The 21167-nt window shown below is 40.7% G+C and overlaps 3 protein-coding genes across 8 annotated transcripts in view; 1 reads left to right on the forward strand and 2 right to left on the reverse strand.

Moving 5' to 3' along the window:
• Positions 1 to 21167, forward strand: part of LOC119893815 (NACHT, LRR and PYD domains-containing protein 12-like) — a 636326-nt gene that overhangs the window by 311238 nt on the left and 303921 nt on the right. The gene's annotated exons all lie outside the window — the stretch shown is intronic.
• The window catches only part of LOC119895086 (aspartyl/asparaginyl beta-hydroxylase-like), a 41622-nt gene that overhangs the window by 15135 nt on the left and 5320 nt on the right, over positions 1 to 21167 (reverse strand). For 4 of the 5 annotated variants that reach the window (XM_038708286.1, XM_038708043.1, XM_038707955.1 and 1 more), the window contains 4 exons: positions 16336 to 16554; positions 13955 to 13999; positions 11640 to 11708; positions 681 to 728 (listed from right to left, as the gene is read on the reverse strand). In XM_038708286.1, the coding sequence (XP_038564214.1) occupies positions 681 to 728; positions 11640 to 11708; positions 13955 to 13999; positions 16336 to 16554 (381 nt within the window). The remainder of the gene's footprint in view (positions 1 to 680; positions 729 to 11639; positions 11709 to 13954; positions 14000 to 16335; positions 16555 to 21167) is intronic. The other variant, XM_038708119.1, reaches the window with a different exon arrangement.
• LOC119895394 (uncharacterized abhydrolase domain-containing protein DDB_G0269086-like) lies at positions 2441 to 7604 on the reverse strand. Its single transcript, XM_038708543.1, has 4 exons — positions 6531 to 7604; positions 6240 to 6284; positions 5141 to 5358; positions 2441 to 4954 (listed from the first exon to the last, which is right to left on the reverse strand). Exons 1-4 carry the CDS (start codon positions 6634 to 6636, stop codon positions 3512 to 3514), a joined length of 1812 nt encoding a protein of 603 aa, XP_038564471.1. The 5' UTR covers positions 6637 to 7604; the 3' UTR covers positions 2441 to 3511.

The following is a 21167-nucleotide window of genomic DNA, read 5'->3' on the forward strand; positions in this document are numbered from 1 at the left end:
TTTTGTTCCTACGCACAGTTTTATAAATGAGACCCCAGAACTGGTTTCATTTCTAGCGCGGGTGACTGTTTGTAAATAAAGTGTGCAGGAAGGAATCACGACTTTAATGCCACGACCTGAATAAGACCCAGTATGAGTCGCATCAGGTCTGCTTTCTTCTTTTGTGTTTCTTTATTTTAAAGACTTAAAATGATTTTAACTACATCCTTGTATCGGTGTGTGTACCTGAAGCTAGCACAGAGGCTTCCCTTTTTCTGTCACCGAGTGTGCAGCCTTGTGCCTCTCTCAACAGGATACAGAGAGAGCCAAAGAGAAAGGATCTTCGCACTGGCACACTGGTTGAGCTGGGCAGCTGAAATTGAAGCCGGGTGGAGCTGATATAAAGCCTCAGTTTGTTTGTGACCCAGGCTTTGTTGGTGTAACACAGTTTTTCGTCGTGTCTGATACGGAGCTGGGATCAGAGTTAGTTCAGTAGAGGTCAGGCGAGGCAGGCAACACGCCTGAATTCACAGGTGGGAACAAGGCGAAACACCTACTGGGTGGTTTTCTCAGAGTATCATGTCAGTGTCGGCTCGTATGTCGGGGAGACAACAGACAGCAGAGGATCTGTGTGTGTGTGTGTGTGTGTGTGTGTGTGTGTGTGTGTGTGTGTGTGTGTGTGTGTGTGTGTGTGTCCTCACCTGTTTTCTGATCAGGTGAAATTTTCACATCTGGTCTCTCTTTCAGCCCTGTTCAGTGGTTAGAAATTCAAGAGCAAAAAATCAGAAACATTTTCCCACATACACATTTCGGAGAGCTGTCTATATCATTGTTGCCGCTGTTCCTACTCTCTCTGGTCACCAGGGATGAGTATCGCTTGAAATTTATAAATATTGGTGCCAATGGAGAGGAAACAATCCTGAAACATTTCACTCAACCTGATAATTATGAGGCCATCCCTGATTTGTGAGGAAACTTAACTGCTAAATTGACCCTGGGGCTTCATGTAAAAGTAAAGAAGTGAAGGAAAGAGCTGATAAAGACGTCTCTCTCACTGAGTTGTGAGTATGTGGGTTTATCAGGAAGACAGAAAAAACTGTTTGAGAAGGAAAATAACAATGTGCAAAAATAATTCATAACTGATGTTGGTTTACAGTTCAGTTACTACACCTTAAAGAAAACAGCAGGTGTTCAAATTCAATCAATTCATCGACATTTAAATTTCTCAATTCAGGGAGGAGAATAAAACTTTAAACCTCCACACAGCCAGCAGTGAGGAGGTCAGGAGTTAAAGTGACGCTAATAGTCCCTGGAAAGGAAACAAGAGCTGACAAGAAAAGAGAACAGAGTGTGAGATCGAACAGAGGAGGAAGTTGTGGTGGAGGGAGATAGACTGAATAGAGGAAAGAGGACGTGATGTTCATTACTCCTTCTCAGCACCGCTCCAACGACATTTTAAACCGGGGAACGCACTTTAAAAAGGGTTTGCATGTGGGGCTGCTTTAGGTTACGACCTCGATACTTCAAATACACCAAGAAGGAAGACAAACGTATCTCAATTTGAAAACCAAGATTTATTTATCAAAGATGTTCTCACATTTTGATGGAAAAGCTACTTTGTTTTAGAGCTGGTTCAATGCACTTTGTAATAAACAGCCCCCAACACTCTTGAACTCAGCATCGTTCAGCCCAGCTCTAATGCGTATAAGATGCACTACATGACTGACATTTAGTCACTTAATTAAATAAATAAAACTCCTATAAAAACCATCAACAGGCCAAGATCAGAGCCAGAGGGGGCAGAACAGAGGAGGTACCACACATTTCTGCGTACAAGGAACTGACACATAAATCTGAGTTAAAGACAATATCATAAAAACGAAAAAGAAAGAAAAAAAAAAAACACTGCAACAAAAACATACAGTACATCTCAAGTATGGCTCTTTAGTTAAGTTAATCTTTAAGTGGCCTCTTAACTTGACCCCTGAGTTCCTTTTCAACACTGATGAGGTTGTTAATAACAAACACACTTACTTATTTTAACATCTAAATGCATATACGGTGTCTGTGTCCTCTAAGATGACACTTCCTCCACAGCTTCAAACTATATCACGGACTGATGGGAACGTAGTGAATACAACCGAAAACGTCTGCCTCGAACAGTCAGTGCTCCTTAATTATATCTGTATTTTTAAATTTGGCATTAATCTTTTTTTTTTCCCCCATGCAGTTAAAGTTAATGCAGACTGTTTGGACCAGGGTGCTCAAAGACGGCAGGTTTCATAACATTTCCAAACCTCTCAGATTCGATTCCCGACAGGACAGAGAACAAACGAGACTTTACTAAATGATTGATCAGGCCACAGCCGAATCTGGATGCTAACATCAGGCGTGGACATTTTGTAAGAAATTCTTATTCACACAGGTATCATAAGATAAGACAACGGGGCTGAGTCACTTCTGCTCCTCAGAGTCACATGTTTATTTCACCAAAATCAAAAGTCAGAACTAAAATCTAAACATTTCTACAGATACATCAACCCAACAAAGAGGAGGAAGTGGACAGAGAGACTGTTTAGAAGAGAGTATTTATGTTTACACTCTTCACTTTTTAACCTGCCTTTTTAACATTTCAAGATTTCTACTGAGTATCAGAACAATTTCTACTGAGTATCAGAACAATTTCTACTGAGTATCAGAACAACGTGGTAAGAATAAATAACTGTATTACTGGTTAAAGAGCCGGACTGATAAATTGGTTTTCTGATATCAACAGCAGATAAATCAGTATAACAGCTGATGAACGACAGTTGAAAAGAAAAGACGGTCTTTTTTTATTTATACATGTTCGTTATTCATTCAACGTGCAATATATCTTGTTGTACTTTTGTCCAAAGTACTATTTCTAACAATAAATAAAGTTGCATCATGTTACCTCGGTGTTTCTGAAAAGAAGGGGGGGAAAAAAAATAATATCGATCGATATGTCGGATTATAAAATCCGACAGATTTTAAAATCTGTATCGGTCTTAAACATCCCATATCGGTCTGCCTCTCGTCGTTAACGAGGGACATTAGCTAATGTCATCAGGAAGCTACACTAGGTGAGCACAGCTATTTCTGCAAATACAAAAATAGTTTACTAACCACGATGTTTACAGTTGAGAGGATGATGTCGGTCTCTAAAAATGAGCCAGGTCTGCGGTGTGAGAAATAAAACAAAATAATTGCCACCCTGTCCCTTACGAAGACCTTTATTGTTCACACATTATTTTCTTCAGAATATTTAGTTAATAGCAAATATTTTATGCGATTAAAGCAAGAAAACCTTCTGCTGTGAAGTAAAATGAACTGTCCACTAAACTTTCCTTATTCTGTGAAGTGAAGATTCAGCTGCTCAGTCACGGAAGATTTTACACGTCATTTATCATCGTCGCAGAGGAAGAAACTCTCCTCTTCCTCACTTCTTTTAACCCTTCAGCCAATCAGAGCTCTAGCACCATTAATGAGATAGTAACTTCAGGCCGCGGTGTCATTTCTTCGTCCCGCCCCCGCTCTTCTCCCTCCTGACGGCCGACACGCTCGCTCTGCCACTTTTCTGCTCTGCTGTCTGCGCTTTCGGCTGGGAAGCGTTAGGTTTTCTCTCGAGAGGCTCTAGTTTCTTCATTTCTACCTTCACGGCGATGCGTTCTCTCTCCGCTCTCTCCTTCGCCAGCTTCTCCGCCTCGATCTTATCCCGAACAGCCTTCTCCCTGGCGAGCCTCTGTCTCTCCATCAGCTCCTTCTCTCGAGCCGCTCTCTCCTTCGCAGCCCTCTCATGCACCAGCTTTTCCCTCGCTGCCTTCTCGTTCTCCAGCCTTTGCTTCTCTAGTCTCACCTGTTCGATTCTCTCCTTCTCCCGGGCGATTCTCTCCCTTTCCTTCGCAATTCGTTCTTTCTCTAATCTCTCTTTCTCCTGAGCTTGTCTTGCCCTCTCCCTGGCGAGGCGCTCCCTCTCCATCTTTTCCCTCTCTTCCTTCTCTCTTGCAGCTCGCTCCATCCTTTCCTTTTCCCTAGCTAGTCTCTCTGTTTCTAGTCTTTCCTTTTCTGCTCTCTCTTTTTCCCTGGCAATTCTTTCTCTTTCCTTAGCTATACGTTCTCTCTCTATCCTTTCTTTTTCTGCTCTTTCTTTGGCCAGTCGCTCTTTCTCTAGCCTCTCCTTTTCGGCTCTCTCTCTCTCCATCCTCTCCTTCTCCCTTGCAATTCTCTCTCTTTCCTTGGCTTCCCTCTCCAGTCTTTCTTTTTCTGCTTTCTCTTTGGCAATCCATTCTTTCTCAAGTCTCTCCTTCTCCAACTGTTCCTGTTCTGCCTTCTCTCTCTCCACCCTCTTCTTCTCTCTGGCTATTCTCTCTCTTTCTTTTGCGATGCGCTCCCTTTCTATCCTCTCCTTTTCAGCCCTCTCTCTTTCCAGTCTTTCTTTCTCCTGTTGTTCCCTCTCCGCCTTTTCTTTGGCTGCTCTCTGTCGTTCAATAGCCAGGCGATCTCTCTCCATCTTTTCCTTCTCTGCCCTCTCTCTCTCCAGTCGTTCCCTCTCTTCTTTGGCCAATCTGTCTTTTTCTGCCTTCACTCGAGCCAACCTCTCTTTCTCAGCTTTCTCGTTTTCTGCTTTCTCCTTTTGAATTCTTTCCTTCTCTATCCTTTCCTTCTCCGCCTTCTCCTTTTCAATCCTCTCCTTCTCCGCCTTCTCCTTTTCAATCCTCTCCTTCTCCGCCTTCTCCTTTTCAATCCTCTCTTTCTCCATCTTCTCCTTTTCAATCCTCTCTTTCTCCATCTTCTCCTTTTCCGCCTTCTCCTTCTCCGCTTTCTCCTTTTCTATCCTTTCCTTTTCAATCCTCTCTTTCTCTGCCTTCTCCTTTTCCGCCTTCTCCTTTTCTATCCTTTCCTTTTCAATCCTCTCTTTCTCCTCCTTTTCCTTCTTCTCCTTTTCCGCCTTCTCCTTCTCCGCCTTCTCCTTTTCTATCCTTTCCTTTTCAATCCTCTCTTTCTCCTCCTTCTCCGCCTTCTCCTTTTCTATCCTTTCCTTTTCAATCCTCTCTTTCTCCTCCTTTTCCGCCTTCTCCTTTTCCATCCTTTCCTTCTCAGCCTTCTCTATTTCCATCTTCTCCTTCTCTATCCTCTCTGCCTGCCTCCTCCTCTCCTCCCTCAGTTGCTCCTGGGCAGCCTCCAGCGCCTTCGTCTTCAGCGCCCAGGCCGCCTCCCTCTCCTCCTCTTCTTCAGCGAGGAAGGCCCTGATCTCGGCTAGAGCGATGCGAGCAATCCTCTTGGCCTCCATCTTCTCGTGGATCAGCCTCAGCTCCTCCCTCAGGGCGGAGCGCAGCCTGACACCTCTGGCAGGACGGTCTGAGGTTTGGGTTTAAGGAGGCTCTTTAACCACAGCGTAATCGAAGAGTTGCATTCACAAACTTTAATCAAACACACCGTTCACCGACGACAACGACTTGTTAAATGTTGTAACGCAAAGCAACCAAGGAAGTGTTAAAAGGATGTGACATCACTGTCAGGGGGGCATGACATCATCACACAGTACATGCGAGAACTTAATCTGTTATGATACAGCACACCAAAAAGAAAAGTCAATAAAAAACCTAATGTTATCAGAATCTTTCAGTAAACAAACAAACTTTCATTCAAGCCACTGGACCAAATGAAATGACTGGCTGTGCAATGAAGTACATTTATTTATTTTATTTATATGCATTTAATTTAATAATAACCTTTATTTGTAGAGCACTTATCAAACAAAGTGCTTTTGCAGAGAGACAAAAGACATAAAAATAGGAGTAAAAGAACAAATAGAAGGATATAAATTATAAATGCATACAAATAAATTAAAAGGCCATACAAAACCCAATATTGCCATAACAGTCCTGCTTTTTGATCTGCAACATTGACCACAATGATCTAATTCATGCATAGATATTAAAGTCATTGACACCATGGTATAAAAGTATAGGCAAAATATCTAAAAGTAGACAGATTTAAACTCACAGGATATATCATCATATCACCCACCCCTACAATTTCAGAGTGTTAAATTAAATTAATTATTTATGGGTCTGCAAGGCTTCAACAAAGACAAGACGACATCTGTTTTATCATCCAAATCAGAGTGCATTAGTGCATCACTGGACTTGCAGCTGTTAAACCAAACCCATGCCTTAAAATATCAAGTCCAAAAGAAAAGTCTTTATTTCAGACGGGCGGGCGGCAGGTTGTAGTACCTCGAGTTGTGTTCTTTCTATCAGCAGTCTCCTCTGCTGTCTCGTCTAACACAGAGGAGAACAAACAGCCTTTCAGCTCAGATTCATACACAGAGTTTAACAAAGAGCTCGACGTAACAAAGAGCTTGAGCTAGATATCACACATAAGAGTATTTATTCACACGCTCACGTTGCCTATTTTCTGCTTGACAGACTTCAGTCAATCCATTTGTATAATTCACATAAACAGATGGATATGGGATTAATTAATCAGGCCACACGCAAACCCACACAGAGGGATCACCACTCTACCTTCTGGGAGTTTTATTTCTTCATCAGTGGCCTCTAATGTCTTGACTTCTAGGATCACACACACACACACACACACACCAAACTGGTTGATACTGAAAGTCAACATGCCGAAAACAAAGCAGACTGCTACCAAAACACGCTGGACAGCAAACTCAGTCCAACAACAGACCGCCTACAAACTGAACTATGTCTTCACCACTTCAAACATGACGTCTACAAACTTGAACATGGATCTGCCATATGGGTTTAATGTTCAGTAGAGGTTTGTGTAATCTCATATTCTAATGGCAAAGTCTATTTTAATATCCAACGAAGGTTGAAATCAAGGGCAACTGGACTTGGTTGAAGATACTGGAAGACATTTCGTCCCTCATCCAAAGGACTTCTTCAGTTCAACCTTCGTTGGATAACTATGACCTGGATGACTGAGAATCTTCATAGACACCTCTTTTAATATAGTACATTTTTGTAAATCCAAAACAGAATTATTTACCATTAATGATAAGATGCTTCTTAATACTTTTTCTAATCTAGTGAATGCAAACGTGATGCAAAAACTAAATAAGTAAATCCGATCTTGCCATAAAGCAGACCTGCTGATTCATTTGCAACACTGCCCGCCATGTCTACTACAAGTAGAACACACATTTACTTCCTTCACATCAAAAGACAGAAAAGGAAGCAATTAAAGGGGAACTTTGTGATGTGTTTTTTCACTCATTATGAAGTTTGCTGAACCGCCTGACGAGCCAATGAGGTTTGTGGTGTAGCTGAACTAGCAAATATTATTTAATGCTAAGCTACAAAGTGTACCAAGTGTCATCGCAAATGCCTGGGATGATGAGTCATCTGCACTATTTCTAGTCCTGAAAGATGTGCAGCTTTATGTGTTATGTTTTATTGGCTGGCAAAAACCTGAGCAACGACACTACAAATGCAAAAAGCTTGTTTCTGAATTTTTCTTATTATTATTCTAATATTCCCTCTGCCTGGTTAACATGCACTTTTAGATAGTGAATCATCTGTGATGTTCACACCTGTTGATTGTCTCCCACCCTGCAGAGTCAGACATGCTTTTAGATTGAGTACACGTGGCCCCCGTGGGAACTGAAGGTTAATGCCTCACTCATTTGGTTACACAGGATCGAACAGAGTCGTGCAGTAACTGGGACAGTACCTTTACCTTTCTTCTTCCCCTCTTTCTTGTCCTCTATAAAGTTTAGAAACAGACAGATCTGTTAGGAGAGCTCTTAGCAGAGCACCAGAAAGGGGAAAGTCTGCACAGAGATCAGCATACGTACACAAAAACACACAGTACCTTTTCTCAGCCTGTCTCTCCTGAGAGCAGGATCTTTTAACTTCCTTTCATCTGAACAAACACACAGCGGAGGAAGTTAATGAAAACTACTGGCTGTATGTCTCAGTGTCTCTATTTTAAAGAGAAATAATACAGTTATAATGAGAATAATAAAAAACATTGAGTTTTTCATGACTCGCTCACTTCATTGAGACTTTATATTTTTGACAATACGGCTAAATTAGCGGCTTCATTTCTCGCTAGCAGATTTACCTGTTCACGCTTGATGTTTGTGACCAGTGTAACCTCAAGTGACAAAAGGTTAACTGTTAATATTACTAATGAAAAACATAAGATGTGTCTCCTATTTAGCGATATTTTGGTGCAAATTCCCATCAGGAAACACCTTGTGAGTTTGGACAGGACGTGCATCAGTAAAGACGACTGACTGTCTGTTACCCTGAGCTAAATATAATTAATGCAAATTTACAGCTGCAGTTCATATTATATCATTACAACCAACTGTTGACCTTAAAGTTACATGAAAACTGTCTGCGGTACCGGATGTGTATTTAAATACTCTGAGAATATCATTATGTATTGTAACTGCAGCCTAAAACACACAAATAAGGCCGAGACACCAACATGATCAAACAGGGTAAAAGATGACAGATCAGCCTGCCAACTATACATCACATTTCTAACATCTTCAAACACAAAGCAGAATGTAATGTGAATATTAGTGGTTTACAGGCAGAAAAGTGTAGTATTTGTTAATATAAAGTGAGTAATATTAATATTACAGAGCAGAGAGTAAAATATGACGAGCATCACATCATCCTTAAAACTGGAACCTCTCTTATAACCTGAAGTCCAGATTTATATAAATATCATCGAATACAACCATGGACAGTTAACTCTGTTTTTTATAGTTATCAGCAAAAGAATAGGATTCATTTAATTAACCAGCGACTGGACTAGAAACAGGATCTCCAGCTGAGGCTGTTCACTTGCTATATTTGGTAGAAAGTCTAAATCTACCTGCATTTGTTTGGTAGTTGTTTCCCAAACAATCATAAACCGTGTTCTCCCTGTTCTATCCATTAAAAACACTATGAGGTTTAGGAGAGTGTTCAACATCAGCTGACAGAAAACCAAATACACCAGGGTAGAGAGCCATGTGGGGCCTACACTGCAGGTTGTACCGTCTAACTTCAGATCATATTCTATTTATTTAGTGTGAAGGGGATAAAAAAAAATAAAAAAATAGTAAGATTTCTAATAATTAAATCACATGTATAGGGAAAATAAGAATTTTTGCACTATTAAATGTCAGATTTAAGTTTTCCAAACAGTCCCTGCTTGCAACGGCATCATCACGTGAAGATACTTTAATTATGACAAAGAATAAATTAAGTTATACAAAAACATAAGTTAAGCAACGTGACTAAATGTTCACTGTGACTTATGCATTTTAAACAAGTAGATTTTTACAGAAATGAATGGAAATCAATGGCTAATTTTGAAAAAGGTCAACATTATAGTAAAATATACATCATTTTTTGTTAATAACCTAAAAAATGTGAAGCCACGTTGATGATTATGGTCCTAAAAGATATATTTCAGTGTATTTTGAGTATTTAAATAAATAATGTAGTTTCATTATGTTCATTTTGGGAAACACACACACAAATACCAATATATTTCATAAGCCAGTGCAGACTGATACTATATTATTGGATTTTTCTATCAAACAAACCAACATCTAATACATTTACTGCATTCTTAAATCAACACACGTGTTTTACTTTAAGTCTTGTTGAGTTTTCGTGTTTCTAGCTTCTTTTAAGGACTGTGTGGCCAGTTTGCCCAGTTTGGCCCTGCAGTGGAAACCAGACTGTCCTCCAACAGCTCCTCTGCACCACAACATACACACTCCCATCCTCCTCCACCTGGACTGGGCTACATCCCAGTCTGGTCCTCATTTGTCGGTATTGGGACCAGGGAGCCTTGCTAGTGGCTGTGACTCTGCTTCCTGTCCTCCTATTGGTTCTGGAGGTCCAGTGTGACCTCTTTGACCTCCCCACCATCAGAGGAGGTCGTGCCAACCTCCTCCTGCTTCTCAGCTGCCGCCTCCTTCCCCTCCGCCTTTTCCTTGCCCCGCTCTACAGGCGAGGCCACTACGTCATAAAGGAAGGTGAAGAAGCCATAGATCCAATCAGAGCCCTCCTCAGCTAAAATATTAAGAACCTCCTCAAGCGACTCGGCGTTCGCACTACCATCGCCATCTTTGGTCAAGCCTGACGAAAGAGAGAGAGAGGGAGAGAGAAAGGGAGGGAAGAAGGAAAAAAAAGGCAAGATGGCGAGCAGAGGTGGAGAGGACGAGGGTGAAGCACAAAGAGAGGGGAAGGTGGTGAAGTGGTATTAAAGGACAAGGAGGAGGAGTGAAAGGAGGAGAAGGAAATGTTAAGGATAGAGGAAAGGTTGAAATATAGGAGGCAAGAAGGAAGGATGGAAGGCAGGATGGTACAAAGGAATGGAGAGTGACCGTAACAAAAATAAAGGATGGTGAAGCAGGAAAGAGAAAGATAATGAGTTAAAGAAGTCGCATATGAACCATAGACAACATATAAGCCTTTACTTCCTGTCTCAGTCTCGTCAGGCAATCTGTCACTTCCTGTAGCTTTACAACGAGGAAAAGAGGCGGCCATCTTTGCTCTAATTTCACTGTTCTTCAGTGTCTTTAGTTCACAAAAGACAGACTTTTACAAACATTACATCTGTACAAGTTTCTTCTTCTTATTTAACCCATCCTACTGACTCTACCAGCTGGAGTTTGCAGTCTTTGAGGATTCTGATTTATTGTGTTAACAGTTATTTTTAAAGCTTTACAGGATGATATAGATGACGGCGCGTGATTAAGTATCTGTATGTATGAGAGAAGCAGATGCCAAATCATCTGAACCAAGCAGTAACATAGGTTGGACGTGTTTGTTACAGTACTGTCAGCTGATGCTGGTTTGAAAACATCAGTTACATCCAGACTTGTGGTGCGTTCAAAAACCTCAAGGTAACAATTCGTTGGCAGAATTTCTAGTGATTATAGTTTACTTTCATAGTTTGTTACTACCTCTAACAGGTAAGTTCAGTTGATATTAACAGTATGTATATGTTTGTATTATGTCAGTTTGTATGACCTGGTCCTGAGAGAAATTTTTTTTAAATTGATTCATCTGTATTTTAAAAGGTTAAAATAAACCTGAAGCTAACTAATCACACGCAGTAGATGAAATCTGTAGCTTAAGATCACAGTGGGACTGAGCTTTTTAACCTGTGGCTGTTACAAACCTACTTTGCTCACTGAACATCTCATTAAATTCAATGAGAACATTTTTCCTTGAAACTCTATGAGAAAAGGTAGAGTGCATTGGAAGTTTAGGATATAAATATTATGAATGTGTAATATGAGATTGTTTCTTGAATAGTGATTTGTCCTTCTCCTTCAAGCGCAAATATTTGAAACAAAACCCCCTAACGAATAACACACCGTTAAAAAATATACCATTGACTTGTCTTCGGTTGGGCTTTAAGAAGAAGACCAAACAGCCTTCTTAGTCATGGTGCGGACAGGCGATGACAAATTCATGAGCGTGAGTTGACCCAACAACAAGGCTGGTTTCAGACCCACTGACTCACCTGATCTACCTCACTGGTTTAGTAGGATTCAAACCACAGAGTAAGACTGGTTACTGTGTAAAACTGAGGAACTGTAAACCACATCAGTCAGTTAAAGTAAATTAAAGTGGACTTGCCGAGCAGAACTTTAGCATCTTCCACGTCAAAGTCTCCGTCTCCGTCCGTGTCGTAGGCCGTCAGCTTCCCTGTAGGAGGAGGAGGAGGAGGAGGAGAGGAAGGCTGAGTGACACACATATACTGTAAACCCCAACTTTTAAAGTAATAAAAAAAGTTTGTTTTTTTAAATATGTATATGTACAGCTGGTGAGTATGACGTGAAGATCATTATTAAACTAATAAACTCTTAATTAACAGACCTTACTTTGTGATTTTGTTTTTAATGATGCAGTTGTTTCCTCCAATAACTGTTGATATTTCATTTTTATTGCTTCATCATTTCAAGGTAATGTTTTTTTTTCCTTTTATATTGACATTTTATTGAGTTTTTCAGCATTTTTACTATTATGACACACAATAAAAGAGACAAACTGAAAAGATATCTGATATATAGTGATGTAAATCATGACCTCCTGACCTGAACGGTGTCCATACACAAAATAACCTTTATGCATTCATGGAACTGGAAAGAGCGTTTGGATAAAAAGCTCACTCGGCCGGTTCTAAAGAATTTAAAGCTCTAAAGCTTTATTCTTACTTTGTTTCTCCATTACTGACTGTTAGCTTGCCAGGCTAATGCTGCACACTGGCAGAGAAAGATTAGAAGATTACTAAACCTGGACGGTGCCCAAAGCTTTGCACAGCAAACTGGCTCGGGTAAAGGAAGCAGAGCTATTAATAAAAACCCACAACTTAGCATATGAACAGCAGAAGCATGCCAAAGTGCAAAAAGTATTCATTTAAAACGGTGAAGCTGTGTGAAGAGGAAGGATGCAGTGGAGGATCTGTAACACCTCTCAGCGGTCATGCTGTTCACACATCTTCTGTCATCTTCTGTTTTCTGACTCATCAATCTCCACAATAATCTCCACAAATTCTTATTTCAGAATCTGAAATCTGAAATAATTTAAACTGCTGCTACGTTTGTCTACATTACATTGACTCTTTTAGCTTTTATGCAATGGCTTTATATGTCAGAGGTCGCACGCCTCTGGAGCAACGAGGGGTTAAGTGTCTTGCTCAGGGACACAATGGTGGATGTGGCACAGTGGGGAATCAAACTCAGGTCTCTCACACAGAAGGCAAGTGTCTCATGTGTCTCGTCTACCAGCATGTTGGCAGACAATGAACCATCACATTACTATCCTGAAGCTCTTGATCACTGGTTAACTGTTAGCTTATGACATTTCTTCATCATTTACAACTGGGTTCATGTCTGGAATAATGTCCAGTGGCCTGCAGGAAATGCGTTATGTTTGTAATGACATGGTAAATAAAAAGAAAAAAATAAGTGAGTGTTAAAGCCTTGTGCAGACTACATGACTTTCAGCGTTGGCCGATGGCCGTGCCGTTCGCACTACACAACTTGCCGTCTTGTGACGGGAGTCTTGAAGTCGTTGTGGCGTTGACGCTACGTGACGCTGATCGATGACAGGGGGTCACACACCACACGAGCTGACAGTGTCGCTGTGTCACCCGACGCTGGTCTCAAAACCACAATTTGTCAAGAAAACACACGTTAAATGTGAAACCGGAAATGACGCGAACCTACAGCTGAAACAGCTTTTGGTTGTAGCAGGGATTGTCTGAGCTACAGAGAGATATTTGGCTTGCTAGATATCTGGCAAACATTAGTGATGTGTCGGGGAACCGTTTTGATGTGTCGTGGAGTGGTTCACACATAACAACTGACCGACCGCCGATCAACCGCTGATTTACTCCCGATCACAGGCTAAAAATCGTTTAGTGTGAACTAGGCTTTAGGGTGTTAATGGAAAAAGCACACTACCAGTATAATATTAGTATTACAGTTGAAAGATGTAAACTAGTTTGAGAGCTGCTGCCTAAAACGAGTTTGCTGAATGTGGCAGGAAGTACTTTAGTTTCTGGTTCCAGCAATGGGACAAAAACACAGTAGACAGGTACAGCAGCATGAAACAGATGCTACTAATGATGTTGGCCAGGCTTTATTTACTGTAGAAATAAACAGGAAGAACTGTTCTGAGAGTGCTTTCAGTTCATCATTGAGTTGAGACCTTCTTTACTAATAGATATCTGAATTCTTTCCCCCTCAGTTGTAAGTGTACCTCAACCTACAGCACATTTTCTTACACCATGTTAACTTTTACCTCCACTGTTTTTTTGTTTTTTTTACCTCATCTTATCCTCTTTGACTCATTCTATGCTTTGGAGTGGTTTGGTGACACCATTCGCTCTGATGGAAGCACACAATGTAATATGGAGCTGTAAAAATGTTCAAATCTTGAGACCGTACCTTGTAAAACTTCAGAAAAGTTCATACGAAACTCCTTTGCTCTGGCTGCATGCGGAGATAACACACGGAGAGAGAAGATGAAGAAGAGGGGGAGGGAGGAAGACAGATTACAGCAGCGGGATCTTTACCTCTGTTTGCAGTGAAAGACGACTGAATTGGTGCAAAGCAGTGCAGAATTACAGAGGAGATGCAGGGCTGCATGATGTGTCATTTTAATACGGCAAAAAAATTACATTTAGCCTGCAGCTGCTTTGATTCTAGATGACTGCAGGCACACGTGACTAACATACTTTCCAGCACAGATATTGTCATCTCCCTAACAAGGACAGTTACATGAGAGAAATAACTAGAGCTGGAAGGTCAGTGAACACTTGTGGGGTCAGCTAATGACTCCAAGCTAGACCTTTCCCTGTTAAATCAATTAAGACCCCTAAGAATATTCTTCAACAGATATCATTTCAGTAACAACTGTAAATACCTGACATCTGCAGGATTTCTGCCCTTACATGGGATGATTTGGGCGTTTTCTTACGCTAACGACTGACTGCATCAAATTCAAGAATAATGCTGATTCACAAACATTTGCACGTGTAAGAACTATTCAGTGGTTTGTGGAAAACTTTGTTGTAAAACTTTCTTTTATGTTTTTTCCCAGATCATGCAGCCCTGAAATACCTTATCTACAGAAAGGAGGGGAAACATATCTGTTTAACTTTACAATCATCACAAGTCAGTTATCACTGCGGTCATTATGATAACAGGGAGCTCTACATATACTAGGAAAACAAAAGCATTTAACTGATGTGTGAGAGATGCAGCCATAAAGTCCAAACATGAAGCAGCTTATCAGTCAAATGGGAAATGAGAAGATAAACTTGTGTTATGACGTACAGCAGAGGTGTGTGTGCATGTCTGTCTGAGAGCAAGAGGATGTGAAAGCTGTCACAACCACATGAAGACACGCAGGCTGCTGTGTGAAAACCCACACTTTTGAAACTCTCCGTGCATTGTGTATGTCTGTGTGAGTGTGTGTCTCAGTGTATGTGTGTAAGTGTGTGTGTGTGTGTGTGTGTGTGTGTGAGAACCACATAAAGTCTGATTTCACGTAAGCACAATGCATCCACCAAAAAAAGAAACAAAAACAAATAAAAACTTCTGTATCTCATAATAACCAGAGGACGAGACATATCTTGTAGCTTTCAGATCTTTTCTCATAATCAGAAAAGTAATTGCAACATACATATCTGGTAATTACAATGACACGCAAACTCACCATTAGGAGGTCATCTTCTTTCTTTGGCGAATGCACTGTGCTTCTGTGTGATTTCAACATCTTGGTTTTTAAACAAGCATAAAAACTGTAAACGGAGGCTTGTGAAATAATGAAATATGTTTTTTGGCAAAAGAGTTACACCAAGAAAAAGACAGATTGTGCATTTGCAATTTTAAGCTTTTAATTGTAATTTAAAACCCTTATCCTCAAACGCATCAACTAGTCTGTAAGATTGTAACATCCAATATGTCTGTAATTCTTCTCTTGTATGTTCTAAACATGAGTGGATCTCATGGTTCAGCAGTGAAAAGTTTATGTATTTAAATGTTGCTGTAGATCTTTGAATGCATCATGAATTACAGCAAGTCCAATTTCTTTTGTTACATTAATGGTTTTGTTGCACATTGATTGTGCATTTGTAAATCTGATTCAGTAACACATGTACGTATGTCAGCTGTCAGTTAGCCGTCGTTCTCAAATCCAGGAATTCACACCAGCCTACATTTAGCCTGTGAAGCAGTTGACAGCTTCTCATCCCTGACTGGATAATCTGCACGTCATTTTTACTCTGGATTTATCGAACCACTTAAGTTCTCAGTTAAAATTAGATTAACGTCTTCTCCTGAGCCGATCATGTTTGTTTAAAGGTCACCGCATCTGTATTTCAGCAACATTATAGAAGAAAGAAGAATGTGTTTTGAATGCCACTCTTTCTGTGTTGTCTAAGGTTTGTGATATACTGTATTTGCTCTTTTACAAACATACTGCGTATTTACCTGCATACTGTATGTACTTGTGGGGTTAAAATAAAGTTCCACTAGTAGGAAGATGAGGAACAAATCATCCCTGGCTGAGTGTCTTCTTAAGATGTTCACATTTTGCAAAACATAACTAAACAAGTCAACCGAGGCAGTTTATGCTGTTTTAAAGTAGCAACTACTGTATATCAGCGCTCTTATACGAGGTAAAAAGCTTTGCGAGCACCTGAACCCTGTACTCGCCGCTGTACAGTGCTGCACTCACCTGTGATCACTCCTGATTTCTAAACCCAGTGCTTCTTTCCTAACATAGCACCACATCACCTGATAATCATACTGATCTTACTCACCGATGACGCTGTCGTAGTCCACAATGTCGAAGTAGACCACAGCCACGGAGCTCCAGACTCCCAGCAGGGCCAGGACCACAATCCAGGTAAACATGGAGTACTTTGAACCTCCGCCCACATCTCCTCCTCCTCCTCCTCCTCCTCCCCCCCCCCCTCCTCCTCCTCCTCCTCTCTCCGTCCTCTTTCCATTCTTGCTTTCCACCGGCGGCGTCTTCCCCTCTGAGGACATGAAAATGTTAAAATCATGGATTATGTCTCTTATACCATGGCCACTGTCATTAAAGTATAATCAAATGGTTATGTTATTTTTATCAGTGGGAGCTAACGGGTAATGTAGCATGAGGTATGAGTACTGTTGCTACGCCTGATTCAGAGCATTAGTTAAACGGTGGTCTGGCACTATGTTCGAAGACGTGTCCCGTTATTGTGGTATAACCCACAGCCAGACAACAGCGCATAGTTAGAGGCTCAGAGAGGAGTGTGTTTATGAGAACTAAACACAGGTATGAAAAAGAAAGTGTGTCACTCTGTGTGTGTGTGTGAGTGTGAGTGTGAGTGTGAGTGTGAGAGAGAGAGAGAGAGAGAGAGAGAGAGAGAGAGAGAGAGAGAGAGAGAGAGAGAGAGAGAGAGAGAGAGAGAGAGAGAGAGAGAGAGACACACAGTGAAACCGGTTTGTGTCGTTATTTCAAAACTCACACAAAAGGTCAACAGCATGCAAGTAAGCAAACAAACCCCTGAACTCAAAGACTAGAGCAACGGCATGCAGTTCAATCTGAAAACGTTGCAAACCGGTGCTAAACGTTTTGATATTGAACTCGCCCAGGGTGTTCAGGGGACCACCGTTTCCGTTGAAAAAAAACGTTTTGATACGTTCAATCCGAAAACCTTGCAAAACGTTTTGAGATAGGCCACGCCCCCCTTAGTTACTGTTACTTAGTTCAACAAGCTGTCGGATCTGTCAGACTTTTATCACAGCGCTGCCGCTGTCCATCACTGAAGTCCCTGGAGAAATTTTGTCTAATTTTTGGAAACATTGATCTTAGAAAGCAGAAAACAGTTTTGCAGTTGCATTGGGCATTTGAAGGTTGTATTCAGGCTGTCAAACTGATGAGAAATAAATAAGAACAGAAGCTAAAGCCTGCCGATCACAGAGTAAAAGTGAACCACTGTATTATAATTGACTATTGAGAAAGAGGACAATGATATAAAGGATCAACACTGTCCCTGTACAGCTGGGTAGGTCTCTATCCACTATTACAGTGATTAAAAAACAGAACAGTAGGGCTTTATCACATTACATTCAGTAGTAAGTTAGCTAGCGATAGCTAACTAACATTACATTAGGAGCAGACATTTTTCTGAATTTATTTTAGTATTTAGGATTTAGGAAATAAATCGTACTTCACCTTTCAACCACTCTGGGTAGCAGCTGTAATTATTACAAGTGCCCCACCAACAGTATAAAAAAAGCTAGAAAACGACTCCTTTTGCATTAGAGTCAACGGGGCGCAGCCATGAAAGTGTCGGACCTCAGTTAGAGCGAGACCTATACTGCGCTGTGATTGGCCAGCTGTGGGCACATTTACAATAAAAACCTCGTCAGTGAACTACGAGGGAAAAACCCCCCAAAACAATCAAAAACAAAATAATCACTCATTAATCATAATTGAGGTAAAATTCATTTAGATTTTAGGTCAAATCACCCAGCCCTAGGTTGCAGTGTTTCCCACAAAATAACAGACAACTAGCTGGGTATATTCTCTATTCCTAGAAGCTTATTTAACCATTTTAATTCTACATTATTCTCCACCTTATTTTAGTGTTTACTCACTAATCTGCTCCCTTTCCCTTCAGTTCTCTTTTCCCCCCACGTACCTTCTGAAAGCGAATCCAACTTGGTAGCTAACAAATGACATCACTACTGGTGTGTTCACTGGTCCGTGCTTGTAAAATATCCACCGTGTCTACTACGTCTTGTAACGTAATACCAGATAACATCGCTCGCCAAAGATACCTGGCTGGCGATATCTGGGCGACCACATGGTTATTGTGTCCATTAACATTTTTACTTACTATATCGCCATTGTGATAAAAAAAAAAAAATACCCGACTTAATCTTACCGCCCATTGCTGGAATTCAAAATACTGGACATTTGTTGTTTTTAATTTTATCAAGGTGTTGATGGACAGAGTTCGTAGCAACCTAGCATGCTATGCTAATACTGCAAATAACTAACTAAAGTCTCAATTACTGTGTCATCATGAAAAAGTTATACCCTCATACTTCAGCAGTTTCCAGGGGGACACATTCAAGACCTTTTCAGTGTTTTTCAATCTCCAGTTGGAAGAAATCCAAAACCCCTAAAAAGTCATGTGTTGGGGTAATCATGCACAATGTCTTTTATATCAACTTTTGTGTTATTGACACAGATCTACATGCAAGGATTTTCCTTCAAGGATATCGAGTATCAAGTATTCATGGGCCACAACTGACAAATGCAGGCTGAGGAGAAAAGACAGTGTGGGAGGAGCTGAAAAGGGCATGAGGACCCAGGAATAGAGCGAGATACATAGAGTCAACATGACCCTGACAGAGAGAGAGTTGACAGCAGCTGTTTGTCCTCCAACACTGAGAGCTGAAATAGCTGTAGCTAATGATAACAGCTGTCTGCTTTTACATCACTATCACGTCCAACTAATGGCCTTAATGCTCAAGACAGACACGGGGAATAGTCCGACCCTTTATCAGTCTAAACACAATAAAGCCTGTGAAAGGTTTCTTTGCTGTGACTGCAGAGGCAGCAATGATGCAACAAGTGCTTTTTTTGGTGTGAGGAGTTACTTAGTTAGAAGTCAGTTTAGATATTATCACAACTATCATAGTCATAACACTATTTTTAGAGCAGGTTGCCCACACACAGAAGATGGTGGTTCCTCCAGTCTGCAGTTGGCATCTTAGACTCTGCCATCAGTGTATGAATGTGTGTGAATGGGTAAAAGCACTCCGAGTGATCAGAAGAATAGAAATGCGCTCAGACCATTTATCATTTTACCATAATATCAGCTTAAATTAATTCAGTTTCTGATTCTGGGTTCATTTCAGATGAATCCAACAGCTATGACACGACGAAGCTTCTTGAATTTATTACAGCTCTGATTCATGCCTCTGACTGGCTTCTTCCTAAAGACGATGGTTGTGTGTGTGAATGGTTGATGGTCTATGTGCTGGCACTGCGATGGACTGGCGACCTGCTAGGGTGCAGCACACCTTACTTCTTGCCCAATGCCAGCTGGGATTCGCTCCAGCCCTCCCACGACCCTGTACACAGGATAAGCTGTTGTCGATGACTGAGTGTTAAATTATCAAAGAACAGTGTTTCCCATTAAATAACGAGACCACGGTGGCTCGCCATAGTCTAATTTCCTCCGCCATAGTTTCAAAATGAACTGAATATATTTTTACACATCTCATAACAACATTTCAGACCTCTAATGTTGTGTTTTGTGGGCGCTGCTGAAAGCTCGCACGCTCACACCCTTTGGAATCGGACTCGAGACAACCACTTTTTTTTTTTAGGGAACTACGGCAACGTTAACGGTCTGTTTCTCACTTTTTAAGCTTGGCACACCTGTATTTGGAGTGCGCACGTATTCAAGGCTTTATGGTAAATCCACTGTAACGGCCCAGTGTGAGCTAACAGGCAGGTTAGCAACTTTATCCTGTCATTTTCTCTCTTTACAAAGACAAGTGTTGCAGTATGAGAGTCCTACCTGAAGAGAGGCTGTGAAGTCTTCTGTTACGCCGTACGAGAACCACATACAACATTATTTATCAAGTTGGTTCGGACTTAGTGCAAGGATACAAATGTGACAACGTCCAGTTTTCAAAATAAGGTGTCTATACAGTATGGAAATAAGATTAATTGGATTATATTCACAGAAACATATTACATGTTTCCAATAATGAAGGACACATGTGGTTGTTTTTCTTGAGAGGCCATTGTGTTTGAATACATGCATTTTTTTGTTTGTTTTTTTTTTGTGAATTTTGTCATGATTGTATGTAGCATTTTAATATGTTTTGTTTATGTATGGCTGCTACCTTTGATCTCAATGAGACTTCCTCGTAAAATAAACAAATAATAAATAAAAGCAAAAAAAAATTTATTTAATGTTTTTGGAAAAACATTAAATAAATTTAAAATAAATCCCCCACTGTGACCCATCCACCAATCCAGCAAGACACTTAACCCCTAGTTGCTCCAGAGGCGTGCGGCCTCTGACATGTTTATCAACTTTAAGTAGCTTTGGATAAAAGCTTCAGCAAAATGAATTAATGTAATATTCCTAGAAAGCCTCTTAATTTTGCACCAAATTAATGCATTTAACTTTAAAATGTACAAAGTTTTCTTCCAGGGGGAAGAAAAGACCCGATAAGAAGACCCACCATAGTCTCTTAAAATCAACACTGAAGAAACTCCTGTATTTAGGAGAAAGGTCATTAAAAGAAAAAACTACTTCTGGAACCAGCTGCTCCAACTACATACTTAGCTGTGATTGGTTAAAAGGCGACTTGAAGCGATGTAAAGCCACATAATCTCCCAAATCCTCCCACGGACACTGCCTAACTACGCCGGAACCAGGACCACAAGAAACCATGCAGTGGCCTAGTCAGGATTATCCCTGGATCCAGTTTCACTCAGGACTTCCTGTCACTGCTTCACCATTATAACTAAAGGCCGACACAGCTCTCTTTACAGTAAGGCTTTTACTGTGAAAATAAAGGTACAGGATGTATTGATTTTGTATTAAAAGCATGTACATACTGCACA

This window comes from Micropterus salmoides, unplaced genomic scaffold (assembly GCF_014851395.1).
Source record: "Micropterus salmoides isolate LMB-PRFRI ecotype aquatic unplaced genomic scaffold, ASM1485139v1 Ms_hic_scaffold_1, whole genome shotgun sequence".
Lineage (NCBI taxonomy): Eukaryota > Metazoa > Chordata > Actinopteri > Centrarchiformes > Centrarchidae > Micropterus > Micropterus salmoides.

Coding starts and splice junctions, on each gene's coding strand:
- LOC119895394 (XM_038708543.1), bottom strand. CDS start 6,636: ATGTTGACTTTCAGTATCAACCAGTTTGGTGTGTGTGTGTGTGTGTGT. Junction 5,359..6,239: donor TAGAAAGAACACAACTCGAG/GTACTACAACCT, acceptor CCCAAACCTCAG/ACCGTCCTGCCAGAGGTGTC. Junction 4,955..5,140: donor GGGAGGAGAGGAGGAGGCAG/GCAGAGAGGATA, acceptor AAGGCGGAGAAG/GAGAAGGCGGAAAAGGAGAA.